A 16,539-nucleotide genomic window follows, 5' to 3' on the forward strand; every position below is an offset into this window, starting at 1 on the left:
TCGATTGTAGATGTACACGACTTCTGTGATGTTGCTGAAGAGGAGTTGAACATACAGAGATCAAATAAGTGGAAGAAAGGGCCAGCATGGTCAATGGATCACCCGGAGCTGTAGCATATTTATGGGCATCCTGGCGTCCCAGGGCATACACACACTCTGGGCTGTGTGGTGGTCTAGGTGGGCTCCTCAGCTCATGAGGGAGATGTCAGTTGTGATGGTGACCTGGGGTGTGGGTAGAGTGAAGGGGGTGCTAATTAAGACTTTGGAAGAATCGGTCCACCATGTGAGGGAGGCTCTGGGTAATGAGGTCTCTGGTCTGCATATGGTCCATGCTGGGTTCATAGATGGAAAAGAGTCACGCTTGGAGGCAACGCATGTGGAGACATGAGTGTGGTATCACATATGGCTGAGGAGAGAGAGGCAGCCGTGGGCCATGGTATTGGGCCTGCAAGACAGGTCTGTAATGACAGACATCAGTGTTGTTAAGTGGTCCACTGGGAGGAAAGCTCTTGCTGGGATGGAGTCAAGCCATGCCCCAATAAACGATATCATCTGCACAGGTGTAAATACCAACTTGTCCTCCTTGATGCAGCTAGTGAGATGTCAATAGCATGCAAAGGATGAGGACTGTGACGGTTACTTCCTGGTGCGAAAATCTCATGAGGAGCCAGCCAGTTGTCAGACAGAAGAATACAGAGTATCTGCATTTGGGCTGTGGCCACAGCAAAGACCTTTGTGAGCACTCGTGGAGCCACTGTTATACCAAACAGGAAGATCCAAACCTGGTAATGGTGGTGTCCCACTCAAAAATGGACAAATTTGTCGCAGGCTGGATGGATATCTACATGGAAGTAATACGACTCCTTGCAGAGAGCTGCGAACCAGGCTCCCTGGGGGAGGGATGGGATAATAGATGCCAGTGTTACCACCCAAAGGTCTAGAATGCGACACTGCCATCTGCCCTTCTTTTGAGATGAGGAAATACAATGGAGTAAAAACCCCGTCTACTGTAGTGATGTGGGACAGGTTCTACAGTCCCCTTGAGGAGCAGAGTGTCCACTTCTTGTTGGAGGATGAATTCGTGAGAAGGGTCTCCAGTGGAAGTCTGGGGTGGGAGCAATGAGGTTGAAATGAGAGGAATTCTATTGAGTATCTTTGATGGATGATCTCCAGTACCCAACTGCCATGTGGCAGTAAGATGGAACTGGAGATGCATCAACCCTCACTACCTATTATACTCTCAGCTGAGAACATGAGGGGATACATATGCACGGGGGGGGGGGGGGTCAATGGACACTGCAAAGAAACACTTCCAGACTCAGATGCATGGTGCACACACACATTTATGTGGGAATACACATAGGGACCATCACTGGAAGAAGCAGCTTCAGTTTCAATATATTTTAATCAGAAAAATTGCACAAACTATTTTTTACATGCAAAAAAAATGTGGTCAGCATTTAAAGGAAAGAGTAGCTAACTACTGCACTGTTCAGCAAACTAGGAAGCACAGGAGGAAAAGAAGCTAGAGTTTTAACCCATACGTTAAACAAAGAACTTCCTCTGTTCTGCTTTGAAACATTGCCTTCCTGCTTTGGTAGATTAATTATGTCACTGATGGCTTTGCTGTCCATTTGATGTGCTGCTGGTGCTGTACTGACATTCTACTAAGATAAACAACGTTTAGACATACCTGACATGCCTAGTCTGACTGCCAGCAAGTTCTGGGAGATGTAAGCTGTGCATCAGACAGCAGTCAACAGACTAATATGGGGCCCTGAATGATGTGTATTAAATTCTAAAACAGCAAACTGCTGCTGTCCTGGGGTGCCACCTGCCCCCATCCCAGATCCCTTTAGTGGCACAGACCAGCTGCATCTGCCTTGCCCCTCAGATACAGAGAGGCAATGCACTCTAGCTACTTCACAGGAGATTTCTGCAAGCCTGCCTTCACAGCATTATTCAAACATGTTTCTATATGCATGTATATGTACATGCCTGTGTCCAAATGCCACTCACACATAGCTCTAACCACATTCCTCTTTCTGCATCACAGCATCCATGCTCTTCATCTTTCCTTCTCTCCGTCAGCTCCATTTCCCCATCCTTACCCCTATATAGCTCCCACCATACTTCTTCCACTCCACATCCCAATCTCCACCTTCCTCACAACAGCACAAATGCAAAACCCACATCCACACCGTTCTCTGCCTATTCCTCACCTCTGACAACATCTACCCCAACCATAGATTCATAGACTCTAGGACTAGAAGGGACCTCGAGAGGTCATCGAGTCCAGTCCCCTGCCCTCATGGCAGGACCAAATACTGTCTAGACCATCCCTGATAGACATTTATCTAACCTACTCTTAAATATCTCCAGAGATGGAGATTCCACAGCCTCCCTAGGCAATTTATTCCAGCGTTTAACCACCCTGACAGTTAGGAACTTTTTCCTAATGTCCAACCTAAATCTCCCTTGCTGCAGTTTAAACCCATTGCTTCTTGTTCTATCATTAGAGGCTAAGGTGAACAAGTTTTCTCCCTCCTCCTGATGACACCCTTTTAGATACCTGAAAACTGCTATCATGTCCCCTCTCAGTCTTCTCTTTTCCAAACTAAACAACCACAATTCTTTCAGAGGATCCTCCTCATACCCTTATACTCTACCGTGGTTTCCTTCTCCCTCTTCTATATCTTATATCTGGGTAATCTCATCTGTGAACATTAATTCAACTACATTTCTATGTGGATGACTCACAGATTTCTTTCTCTACTCCAGACCTGTCTCCTTCTGTCCGAATTAAAATCACAGCTTGTTTCTGTGACATCTCCTCATGGATACATAGCCATCAGCTCAAACTCAACCTGGCTAAAACACAGCTCTTAATCTTCCCTTCTAATTCCAATTTGACACCTACTGTCTCATTTGTTCTGGACATCACCACCACCCTGCCTACCATTCAGGCCCATAAACTGGGTGTCATCTTCAGCTGAGTTATCCCTCTAGATGCTCACATCCAGGATATGCTTAAATCTTTCAGAGTCTTTTTGAACAACATTTCTTAGGATACAGCATTTCCTACCCATCTACACAGATAAACCTTTCATCCAGGCTCTTTTCCTCTTGCTTCTGAATTACTGCCTCATCCTTTTCTCTGGCATTGGCAAATGCAATCCTGCCACTCTAACATCCATTTAGAATGCAGCTGTGAAGATTCTTTTCCTAGATCATCACTTTGAACATGAAACCCCTCTCATTGCGTCTTTGCTTGCTCTCCTCTATCATAACAAATATAAGCTACTTGTCTTCAGATTCAAGGCCCTTCATGACCCATCCCCATTGTACCGATTATTTCACATTCAGTATCATAAGATCGACTCCTGCCTCTACTGAGCCAATGATGACAGTCTACATCAACCATTTGTTAAATTTTCAAACAAGCACCTTCATACTTTCTCCCATGCTACCCCTCAGACTTTGAAGGAGCTCCCTGTAAACATCCACAAAACTAACTCAACATCCTCCTTCAAATTTCTCCTTAAAACTCCACTCTGTCATAAAGCTCACAAAAAGTGTGACATAGTTAGGATGCTAGCGTGCTCAGACCACAGCCTACTATCTCATGCTACTATCTCTCCCTTCTATATAATGGCCTTAAATTGGTCATGATGTGACTCTGGCATCCCCTCAATAAAAAGAAGACTGAGGCGGGATTTGTCAACTGTCTTCAAATACGTGAAGTGCTGGTATAAAGATGTCAGTGATCAATTTTTTCCCATGTACACAGAAGGTAGGACAAGTAGTAACAGGGTTAACCTGCAACAAGGAAAGGTTAGGTCAGATGTTAGGAAAAACTTTCTAACTATAAAGATGGTTAAGCACTGGAATATGTTACTATGGGGGATTATGGAATTCTTGTCACTGGAGGTTCTGAAGAACAGGTTGGACACACGTCACAGATGGTGTAATTTACTTGGTCCTGCTACAGGCAAGGTGCTGGACTTGACTTTTTGAGGTTCCTTCCAGCCCTACACTTCTATGATTCTGCAGCCCCTCAGATCCTTCTCTGCAGCACTAACACAGTGTTCTCCATTTGCATTCATCCATCTCCATTTCTCCTTCCTAAGTGTAGTACTTTGTACAGTTCTGTATGGAATTTCATCTTTTCAATTTCAGATCAATTATCAAATGTATCAAGGTCACTTTGAATTCTAATTCTGTCCTTCAAAATGCTCCATCATCCAACTTATTAATGGAATAATAGTGGACCCAGGACAAACACCTATGATACCTCACTAGATATGACCTGAGAATCTGATAGCGAACCACTGATAACAAATGATATTGATCAGAGGGGTAGCTGTGTTAGTCTGGATCTGTAAAAAGCAACAGAGAGTCCCGTGGTACCTTACAAACTAACTGATGTATTGGAGCATAAACTTTTGTGGGTCAGACGCATGTGGGTACTGAGTAATGCGTAATGATAATTTGTAATTAGTTTATAATTGTCAAGGTTTTTTCCCCCACTTTGAACTTTAGAGTAAAAATGTGGGGGAACTGCATGGACCCTTCTAAGCTTAATTCCTAGCTTAGATCTGGTAACGCTGCCACCAGCCAGAAGTCTGTGTCTGGCACACTTCTGTTCCTCCAAACCTTCCCTGGGGAACCCAAGACCCAAATCCCTTGGGTCTTAAAACAAGGAGAAATTAACCATCCCCCTCCTCCCCCCCCCCCGATTCTCCCCTCCCTGGGTTGCCTTGAGAGGCTACACAGATCCAAACTCCTTGGATCTTAAAACAAAGAGAATCAACCATCCCCCTTTCCTTTTCCCCCCACCAATCCCTGGTGAGTTTAGACGCAATCCCTTGGATTCTAAAACAAGGAAAAATCAATCAGGTTCTTAAAAAGAAAGCTTTTAATTAAAGAAAGAAAAGGTAAAAATTATCTCTGTAAAATCAGGATGGAAAATGCTTTACAGGGTATTCAGATTCATATAGACCAGAGGGACTCCCCCCACTAGCCTTAGATTCAAAGTTACAGCAAACAGAGGCAAAAATCCTTCCAGCAAAAAGATGCATTTACAAGTTAAGAAAACAAACATAAGTCTAATCCGCCTTGCCTGGCTATACTTACAATTTTGAAACATGAAAGACTGATTCAGCAAGACTGGGAAAACCTGGGCGTACGTCTGGTCTCTCTTAGCCCCAAGAGCGAACAAAGAACAAAACAAACAACACAAATAAAGACTTCTCTCCACCAAGATTTGAAAGTATCTTGTCCCCCCATTGGTCCTCTGGTCAGGTGAGAGCCAGGTTCACTGAGCTTCTTAACCCTTTACAGGTAAAAGAGACATTAACCCTTAACCATCTGTTTATGACAATAATGATAAACATTAAGATCTCAGCTAACTTCTACAAGAAACATACCACTAGAAAGTGAAGGAAAGAAGTCCAAATGGTGAAATCAAAAATGGAACTAAATTAGTACTATCTGCAGAACTACACTGTGTAAGTATTATTCACTGACAAAAACCTTCATTAATGCAATTAAGGTTGCCCAGAGTTATCTCATGCTGTTCCAGAAGGTCAAGTTCAGCAAAATTCAAAACTTTGCAAATCAGGAAATACAGAATTAAGGTACATGCCAATGCCACCTTAACTCTGACCACCTAGAGCTGGCAATAGTCACTGGAAATGATCTGAATGCACTCCAGGTGCATTCACCGTATTAGGTGTAGCTGTGCTGAATGGTGAAAGCAATAGCTGGAGCAGCTTGGTAGAACTTTAATTATGATCTGAGATCTGCAAAGGGCTTCCTAGCCTTAACTATCTGCTGCATAGGAGACTCAGAGAGACATGGAGAGGCCCATTATTCTCAATTAGATGGTCTCAACTGAATGGGAACACCTCCTGCAGATGAATACAACCAGAAACAACAGCTCTCAGTTGTGTTAAATGCTCCTTTTATGTCAGTGGTTGTTCCTGTCCCCTCTCTCCCCAGTGCTAGAGAGATTGTGATATGCATCAAGCATGCCCATTCTCAACTCCTCATCCCAGTCTCAGCAGTGAGTTCTCTGTATATTCTCCTACTGTGCAGGTTCTTGGCTCTCCATGCAGGACTTCCCTAGATATTGGCTCATTTCATTTGAGTTGGAGCAGAGAGAGAGGCTCTGACCCTCCAAAAACCTAGTTCACAATAGGGAGTGTGGAGTCACACCCACATAGATGAGCAGCCCCCCCTCAGCATATACACAAGCAGGCAGGCCCCTCAGATCACAGCACTCACATAAGGGGCCAGGCAACCCAGATCCTGTTACACACACAGTCCCTTCCCCTCTGATCCTAGCTGACACACCACACAAGAGTAGGGAGAAAGCAGGGCTAAAAGAACCCTCTGCCCCAACTCTCCGCCAGTCACCCTGCCACTCACCTGACCTGCATGTCTTGCTTCACTCCCACTCTTCGTTCCCAACCTCCCTCCTGAGCCTCCCATCCTTCCTTCCCTACCACACATCCCCATTTATCCCCCTCCCCTCACTGCAGCCCCAAACAACTCCCCTTCTCCCCCCCAAACTTGTACAACCCCGAATCCTTCTCCCCTCCTAACAAGCATTCAAATGTCTAATTCCCTCATCATCCAAATATTTTGATTATATTCATTCAAAGTTTAAAAAATAAAATAAAAACAGGCAAACCAAAAAAACCCAAACTCACACCCTGACAAAGGCAGATTTTAGCAATACGCCTTCAAACCTTTTCCAGATTCCTGCCTTAGGTGGGACTCAAACTGACACAGACTGGATGGATCAGGTTCACAGGTGACTGCCTATCCCCTTCCCCTATACAAATGTTGAATACATATGGAAGAAAACTTTGGAAAAATACATAAACCTTAAGAAAAGCTGTTTAATTCAGGGACTGTATCTTGGGAACCCCTTGGTAAACTGACCCCAAATTTGGATTACTAACCCTACCCTGTGTCCCGATAAGTTCAGATTCAATACACCTGTAAGAACTGGTGTAGAAAAGAAAGGTGCCTTTTTACTCCCACTCTCCAAGGCTGGCTGGGGTGGGGGTCAGAATTTAGAGATGCTCAAGGTCTCCTCTAAATGATGATCTGTAGAGGTCCCACAGGGATTTCTGTATTGATCCATAATCAGAAGAGTGCTCTGCCTCTTCCTGACATGACTCCTTCCTCAGGGTCTGGGTAGAGTGCATGATAGACATGGACTCTACATCACCTGTGGATTCCCTGTCAGGCCAGAGCCACGGTTGAGAATCTGTCCCAATCGCTCCTAGACAGGGGATGTTCTTAAACTAAATACTTACCTGTTGTCAACAGTCCTAATGAATTAAGGAAGACCAAGAAATTGGTACAATATATTTACACCATATAACAGAAAACTGAATTCACTAAATTAGACCTGCTGGATTAAATACAAAACAAACAACCCTTTCATTCAAGTAAAACATTATTTATGTTACTTACAAAATAAACTCTGCATAAATTATAGAATATTACTTCTTTTAAATTATTCCAGTAAAAGAAAAAAATAAATAAAACCATACGAAAATGTTTTGTCCTTTCCCTTCTAATAAAAGGCACAGCATTTAATAACACAGTTGACATACCGTAATCTTCCATCCTGAGCAGCTGCACCCCCTGCTATGATTTTTGTAATGAAAATACTTGAGTCATCCCCAATGTGTGGGTTGTCCGTACCACCTGCAATGCTAAAGCCAAGCCCTGAATTTCCCTGAAAAATAAATATCACTTATTTGAATAATTTTCTTTTATAAATTAGTAGGGTAAAAGCAAATCAGGAGAGAAAACATCTTACGTTTTATCAAACAGATGTAATTCCACTCCTAGTGGAATGCTAAGACTATATTATGTACTACAGGATAACATTTATTTTTATTATTTTGGAAAAAATGGTGAGAAGCTGACATGCCTTTCAAAAATAACAGAGAAAGTTTCTACTATGGTGTAAACTCAAATTTGTGCATCACTACAGGAACAAGTGAGATTGTGTCAATGTTCATGTTAACAATAACAACTAATCAATAATAGCTACTGTGGTTTCCTCTTTTGAGACAAAAGAATGCATCTGTTGAAAAACTTCCAAACATACACACACTGCAGGAACTGGAATGTCTGATTCTGTGATAACACCTGATATTTTGTTGAAATGCTACAAATTACAGACTTTCTTATCCCATAAATCCTGCAGAAATCATGTGCTTATTGTTTTCAGCAAATATCCTTCTCTCTTCCTTTTATCATTTCAAAGGGGGGGGGGAATGTGAGAAACATAAAACATTATGAATGTTAAAGTATATATGTTTTAAAGTCTGATCTAAATAGACTATTTGATTTAAAATAGCAGCTCACTGCTGACTTGCCTATACTACTGTCCTAAACCTTCTGTGGTTCACACTACAAAATTACTGTGCTATAAAGCTACACTGTTAGAAATTTTCTTCAGATGCTTCCCCACCTTCCTCTATCAAAGCATCTCAGTCTTACACTAATACAGAAGCTGTTTCAGTATCTGTCTTCTGCCAAGTAGAGTAATCATGGCCCCATGGCTGATAGTTTTATAAAGTGGATAAATGAGTGGACTAGACCAAGAACACTTCTGTTTCACTTGTGAACTCAGTCAAACTAGAACAAATGTTACAATTATGCAGCTCAAAGAGATTTTAAAAATTCTCAAATGGAGAGAGTGCAGGCCATCCTAGAGCAGTGAGCTGATCGCTTTCCACCTGCAATGCACATTAACCACCACCACCATGACCTCTCAAAATAATTAGCTACTGTGGCTATATCATTTGTGTCTCTATAACATGTTGGTATTTCTAGTCACTAATGTATTAATATTTTCAGTTCATTTCAGATTTATTTTTAAGGTAAAGAAGAAAGTACAAAATCTTTCTATTAATTTTGGATTCTTTTATATGCTATTTTACCCAAAGATATTTCCTGCTCTCTAGCCCCCACAAATCCTCCTAGGGGACAAAAGGGAAGTAAACAGTTTGCACCACAGATGAAGTTGTGTATTTCCTCTATTTCCCTTGATTTAAATCAAGACTCACCACATCAAGACATCATAACAGAAATAAAAAGTCTCATTTCCTCATTAAGATCTGAACTGAAATTCATATTCTAGAGTTTGTCAACATTTCTGCTTGAATGAGAAGGGTCTCTGTTGAACCCCTCCATTTCTGCTGACTGATTACAAAAGAGGCGAGGTGCTTTAACAAAATCTGGGTCTCCCACTCTGTGCTACTTACTGAGTACTACTACTCTGCTAGATTTAGCGTCTGTTTATTTTATTTGTCATTTACAAGTAACTTGCAGGGCTTCTTTGACAATGCTATGGCTCTAAGTGGAATGCAAGCTCATGGAAAGACAATGGAAATTACAACAATGAGAAATGAGTTTTATTGTTAAATGTGGACTGCTCAAACTTAACAAAAATCGCCAGAAATCTTGAGCACAAAAATATCTCTGCAGTTGCCATATGCACTGCTCAAGTCTAACAGAACCTGGAATGCATACAGATATCAAAATGCTTGTTTTAACTGCATCATAAAGGGCCATTAGAGCAATGTGTATGATAATTGCAGTGCCAATTTCATGCTTAAGGTTTTGAGATTTTTTTTTTTAACTACTTGAATTTTTCACAGTATTCAAATGGCAGAAAATCTCAAAAACAAAATAAAACTAATTTATTTAAATTAAATATATTGCCAGAGCACTGCAATAATAGAGTCAAATATCATTTAATGTTACAGTTTAGATTTTCAGTCTACAATGTAAAGTACAATATACTATACTGTTAATGAATTCTCTGTTAGTCTGTTAAAATGTTTATTAGCTAGGTAGATAACGAAATCAAGTCATGACAACAAAGAACCTAATATATATCTCAAAATGTTTGGTTTTACTGCAACATCTAAGAATTTTTGTCTCACCCAAGTTAAAATACAAGAGCAGTTGGTACACAGGACTTCAGTACTTCTACCATCTATACCAGGGCTTAATTTGCAATTAAACAGGTGCCAGGGCTCAAGCAATCTTTTGACTTTCATAACTGATGAAGCAAGCCCAGGGTTACCAAGGCTATGAACTTCAAGCTTAGAGTTGCTGGAGCTCAGCCCTTGCAAGCCCTGACACGAATTAAACACTGGTCTACAGTGTACTGATATAATTATCAAAACTCACAAGACAGCAAATTTGGAATGGCTATAGAAGTTCCAGCTCAATTATCAAAACAGTATTTAACAAGTATTAAATTAAGAATATAAAGTGTGTGCAAAAGCAATACAATTTGTGTGCTATTCAATATATTTCATATTTGGTTAAATTAATAGATCTAAAAATAAACAGTATTGCTGTTTAACCACAGGAAATCAAGAGGCCAATCTTTCAATACACAAATAGCATGGATTTCCTTCCAAATACAATTTATGGAAAAGCATTTAGACTATTACCCTTTCAAGTGTAATTTCTTCATATTCATAATCTGCATCCGTGCCATTAACCTAAATGAAGGAAAAAGAAAAAAGTTCTGTAGAATTTTACACTCCACATAGCACAGAACATTTGCTCAGTACTCTGATGGCTTACTCCCATCTCTGCAGATTGATTCAAAATCCCCTGTAAGTTTGTATGCGTCCCAGCATACCCCCTGCTCTAACCACTACATTGTGTGCTACTACATTGTGTAGCTGTATGCATGTTAAAGATATGAGTTCTACATACTTGGGAGTGATATTCTTCTTTAATGACTTTGAACAAAATGAAAAAATCTCTAGAGATGCTAGAGATTAAATGATTTATTTTATGGTTAATCTAAAGAGATGCTAAGACCACCATTCTTGCCACTATACCTGTTCCTGCTAAGTGGCAGCAGGGAAATGGCAATTCTGCATACTATTTGTCACTGGAAACTAATAAAAATACTTGAACTTTTACTCAACATCCACAGTAATATTTGTCATTTATTATATATAGTAAACAAACCTTCAATAAAAAGAGGAAAACAAAACAGAAGGTTTTGTAAATTAAACTTAAAACTCAAATATTCTTTCAAAGTTTTGTTCCAGGATTTGGAGTAGCACGTTTCCATCTTTAGAAATGAGTTGCAATTAAAAGGAAAGCTTCCTCACCCCAAGATGAGATGCCTGCTACTGACTGTGTTGGAGTTGAAATCCTGTGCCTTTCCTGGAATGTGAAAACCCATGAACAGTTCACTGGAATCTGGCAGTAGCTTTTTGCTCCTATTGCAGTGATAGGGATGCTCCAAGCAATGCCTTCAAAGCAGCTGTGTTGCTAAGCCAGTGTCTGGCAAAATAGCATAGCTTTAACCTGTTGTCAGCAACAACAGCTCCTTCAAGTTAGGCTTGGATTTCCTTTGGATTTTTAAAAGAATACCCTTAGTGGTCCAACTTTCTATAAACATTAATGTTACTGTCTTAATTTTCCAACCCAAAGAAAAAGCCTCCTGGTGTCATAGGTCTAGGAATAGCTCCCTGCACATAACAACACAGTTTTATTTCTGGTACCAGGGTATTTCCTCTATTTTTTCTTCTTATTACCATCATGGAGTTTTATGGGTTGCTGTATCTTCTAATCAACATCAAGAACCCTTACCCAGCATCCTTCTGCTTTGGCCACATTGGTTTTTAGCTACTAACTGGTGGTGCCTTCACCTGAATGTTTATGGCAATCAGAAACCTCACCTGACCTCCCCATATAGTTTCAACTATCCCCAAATTGGTGTTTATCTCTATGATTAGCCTGATACCTTGTACATATAATCTATACTCATTGCCAGTTGTTTACTACTACTAACTACTTTTGAGTACCATTTGGCACAGTTAGCTCTACCTTGTTTTCCAGTTTCTATTACCAACTGCCCTCTAGGTGCCTCTGTTAGTAACCTACTGAAATGTGAATACTGGTTTTTGTCATATTTATCTTGTGTTTCTCTTACTGGAAATAGATTATTTTCTCTCACTTCTATGACCGTTTTGTAATTTTTTTTCATGCCTTATTTGATTCATTTAATTTGATGAGTTGGACACGGGTCACTCCCTTTACTAACAACTGCCTGGATCTTCTGATCTCAAAACAATATTGTCCACAACTTCTGGCCTCATTTGAAGTCCAATTCTCTGATCACATTTTAATTTTTCTCTGTTTAAACAGTTCATTCCCACTTCATCTGACTACAGGGGCTTAAAGCCACTTAAGCACTGATTCTGATAAATTCAAGAATTAATCCTGTAGTCTGTTGTACTCTCTTTTCCTGTTAATTCCAATCCTTGAGTGAATTCAATTATATGAAGGCATGGGTGAGGACTTCACCTTAGATTGCACTGAGTAAAGTAATGTGTGGGAGTGATATAAAGACAAGGAAAATTCAGATTAAAAAGTAATACCAAATTTATAGACATCATAGGCAGATGGAAGGTTTGAGTTGAAGAGCAAGCCAAAGAGGAAGAGTTGTGTTTGAAGATGATCCTTTTGCCTAAACAAAGCACGGTTTAACATTTAGCTGCCTGAAGTTGAGACGAAGTCACAACTTTCCAGGAGAGTCAGGATTCATTAAAAGGTATTGAAAGATTTATACGACATTGACAGCTAAGTAGTGTAGGACTGAGATCTTATTACTTGTTCCATGAATCATGCTGTTTGAGTCTGCTTCTAAAATTGTCAGTTTAATGAGCAACTACTTGTTAATGCCAATTCCTTGTTGCAATACAAGATGTTTTCCTCTACAATATTTTTAAATAAGCTAGTCACAGTTAATGCCATTTTCAAAGAAACTATATTAAGTTCTAACTGTAATTTTACTACTTTCCTTTCAATTGCTTCATAGCTGATTCATTACACAGTTTTTGCCACTTCTTTAGTCTTGTTCTATTTCTCAAATCTGGGTTCAAAGACGCCCATTCTACAGAAAGCGTGTCACAAAGTTTTGAAGGATTTGATCACCTCAAGATCACAAGGCCTAACTTTAGCCTTAACTATGCTAGATTTCATGGCATTTAAAACAGTATTCTCATCTACTGTATTACTTGTTTTCTATTTTGGAGGTTTCAGAGTCTTGCTGTACAGTTTCAGATATCTTTCTTTTGTAGCCATTGTTTTCAAGACATTTGTAAAGGGACTTTTTCCTATACTCATGTTTCTGGTGAATGCTGCAGAACTCTGTTCTGGTATTACTCGTAATTCAGCTACACAGACAAATACCATTCTGACACAGACAATAATGAGGTTTAAATTTTCTTTTTCCTACTTTTCTGATGTCTACAAATATCAAGACTATGTCTATAGGACACGACAGATTAATTGAAAAATTTTACTAAACACGTATTACTAATATTTTGGTTATATTCTTATAGATTCCTATTGGTTTATCTTATTGGCCATGTATACTATTTAAAGTATATCTCCAGAACCTACTAACAGCTTCTTTTTTATTTTAATTTCAAAATTGAGAGCTCACACTAACTCAGTTGGTAACTTGTCCGTTTTACTCGTTGAATATTATAAACATTTGATATTTCACTCCTTGGCTAAAAACCATGAAGTACTTTTATTAGAATATAATACTACTGAAATGTTCATCTCACTAGGCTTCCTCCTATATCGGTGCTCTTCACACAACTAACCAAATTGCTCAAATATGGATATTCTCAAGGTTAGCCCTTACTTTCATATCTTTGCTAATTACTGACGTGTTCAATTAAGTTTTACATTAATCAGTGGATTATTAAATTCCACATACCATTTTATCTGCACAATCTACTTCATGTGTATCACGATCATTGCATTCTATTAATAATTTATCATTAGCTTCCTTCTTTGCTTCCATTTTTTGGGTATCATGGATTTCCTTTTCTTCCCTAGAAAGCTCTTCCAAGAGACAATTGTTTTTAAATATTTTGCATTATTTAGATTTTAATTGATAGTAATGAATATAAATCATAAGTCAGGAATTGTAGAAAATTAATAAGAGAAGCCAGCAGAAACCTATGCCTAGCAAAGTTGAGGACAATAAGGATTTTTTTAAAAATACATTAGGAACAAAAAGAATCCTGACAATACTATTCATCCATTACTTGATGGAAATGGTAGAATTATCAATAATCATGCAGAAAAGGCAGAGATAGTCATTAAATATTTCTGTTCTTCATTTGGGAAAAAATCAGATGATGCAGTCTCATCATGTGGTGATAACAAACTTTCCATTCTATTAGTATCTCTGGAGGATGTTAAACAGAAGCTACTAAAGACAGACATTTTTAAAATAGCTGGTCCAGATAACTTGCAACCAAATCTTAACAAGTTTAAAAAAGCTGTCTGGGGTATTCGCCAGATCACAACTGTGGTTTTCACAATTCAAAAAGGATGTTGATAAATTGGAGAGGGTTCAGAGAAGAGCCACAAGAACCCTTAAATTATTAGAAAACATGCCTTATAGTGATAAACACAAGGAGCTCAATCTATTTTGCTTAACAAAGAGAATGTTAAGAGATGACATGATGATAGTCTATGAGTACATACGTGGGGAAATAATATTTAACAACAGGCTCTTCAGTTTACTAGAGAAAGGTATAACATGAGCCAATGGTTGGAAGTTGAAGCTACACAAATTCAGACTGGAAATAAGGTATACATTTTAAATGGTGAGAATAATTAATCATTGGAATAATTTATCAAGCGTCATGGTGGATTCCCAATCACAGACAATTTTTAAATCAAGATTGGATGCTTTTCTAAACAATATCAGAGGGGTAGCCCTGTTAGTCTGGATCTGTGAAAGCAGCAAAGAATCCTTATAGACTATAGTCTGTTAATCTATAAGGTGCCACAGGATTCTTTGCTGCTTTCTAAACAATATGTTCCAGGACTTATTTTGGGGATGTTCTACGGCCTGTGTAATAAAGGAAGTCAGACTAAATGATCATAATGGTCCCTTTGGGCCCAATCATCTATGAATCTAGATTTAGTTGTTGTTTTAACATTAAGTGGATGACTTGAATGCTAAGTCAATTTCCACTGCTACTGAAACACTGTTTTCTTCTCTAATATTATAAAGCCTCATGGCACATTAGCTTGGCTTTCAGGATATGTTAATACAAAGTAGTAATTATTATCTTCAGTGGATTTCCTATATTCTTAACATCCTAAAAATCACAGCTTGAAAAACATTAGCTAAAACTAAACACTTCCATAACACCTATGCAAAACTGTCATCATATAAAAAAACCACACAGCATTTGTAAACACTGCCTCAGCACAGTACCTGAGATACCAGCTTTCCCTATACTTAAAAGGCAAAGTAACTGTGGTAACTTGGCAATTTAAAATAAAATGGTGACCACAGTACTGCATCTATATATTCTTCATTTAAAATGTGAGAGGCAGCAGTACTGATAATTATTTATTCTTAGTAGAAAAATGTATACATCATATTGAAATTGTTTCTATTCCATCTGAAAATGCTTTTGTTTTCACCTCTTAAATTTTGCATTAAATGTTAAACTGAAAGGCTAGGATTTTCACAGGAGTCTACTGCCATAATTTCAAAGGTTTAAGGCCAGAAGAAACCATTAGATCATCCAGCCTGACCTCCTCTATAGCACAGACCATTACACTTCATCCAAATACCCCTATATTAAGCCCAACAAGTTTAGACAAAAGCATTTTGGTCCTCAGGAGTCTAAACTGTGTGCCAAACCCACCACTCAAACAGGCCTTACACTTTCTAACAGAAACTTGATCAAAGCATATTGAACATATGCTCTAGTTCAAACAGAAATTATTTCAAGGAAGTGCTACAGCCTGGAGTCTAGCTTTATTTATTGGCTACATCTATACTGCAGACCTCTTGTGGCAGTGTGTAATATAAATGAAGCTACACACCACACTGAAAAGTAGGCTGTGTCCACACTGCAGTGTGTAGCTAACCAGGTCAGGGAAAAGCTCTGGCAGGGAGAGGCAGAAAGAAAAGGCTCAGCAGAGGGAAGTTGCTGGAACCTTTCCCCACTGCCTCCCTTTGCCAGAGTCTTTCATTGCAGCAAGTAAAGGGTCCGGCAGCTCCCCATTACTGGAGTTTTTCCCTGTAGCAGGGAAAAGTTCTGATAGCTCCCACTGCTAGAGCCTTTCCCTGTGGTGGGGATAAAAACTTCAGTAGCTCCCTGTGGTAGGGAAAGTCTCCATCAGTAGGAAGCCACTGCAGTCTTTTCCCACTACCAGACTGTATTAGGAATTTAGGGTAAAAACATGATAGAGATGTTATAATTATCCAAGCACTACAAACTCACAACATTCAGAGTTAAGGTTACATTAAATCCAAACATATTCAGATACGTAAATACACAGTAAATGTGCCAAATAACCCAAATTCCACCTTGTAGTGACAACACAAGGGGAAAAAATGAGTTTAAAATCCAGTTTCTTTCACTCTAGATACAGAAACACTATTAGGAACTAATTATAATTAGATGTTTATTG

At 39.2% G+C, this 16,539-nt stretch overlaps 1 protein-coding gene across 34 annotated transcripts in view; it reads right to left on the reverse strand.

The window, feature by feature from the left end:
• DLG1 (discs large MAGUK scaffold protein 1) overlaps nucleotides 1–16,539 on the reverse strand; it is a 395,120-nt gene that overhangs the window by 159,513 nt on the left and 219,068 nt on the right. For 30 of the 34 annotated variants that reach the window (XM_030574808.1, XM_030574804.1, XM_030574802.1 and 27 more), the window contains 2 exons: nucleotides 10,503–10,553; nucleotides 7,635–7,759 (listed from right to left, as the gene is read on the reverse strand). The exons of 1 other annotated variant lie outside the window; for it this stretch is intronic. In XM_030574808.1, coding sequence (XP_030430668.1) covers nucleotides 7,635–7,759; nucleotides 10,503–10,553 — 176 coding nt within the window. Of the gene's footprint in view, nucleotides 1–5,136; nucleotides 5,201–7,634; nucleotides 7,760–10,502; nucleotides 10,554–11,180; nucleotides 11,194–13,807; nucleotides 14,127–16,539 lie in introns of those variants that run through there. 3 more of the 34 variants (XM_030574833.1, XM_030574835.1, XM_030574834.1) reach the window with 3 other exon arrangements.

This window comes from Gopherus evgoodei, chromosome 9 (genome assembly GCF_007399415.2).
Source record: "Gopherus evgoodei ecotype Sinaloan lineage chromosome 9, rGopEvg1_v1.p, whole genome shotgun sequence".
NCBI classification, from domain to species: Eukaryota; Metazoa; Chordata; order Testudines; family Testudinidae; genus Gopherus; species Gopherus evgoodei.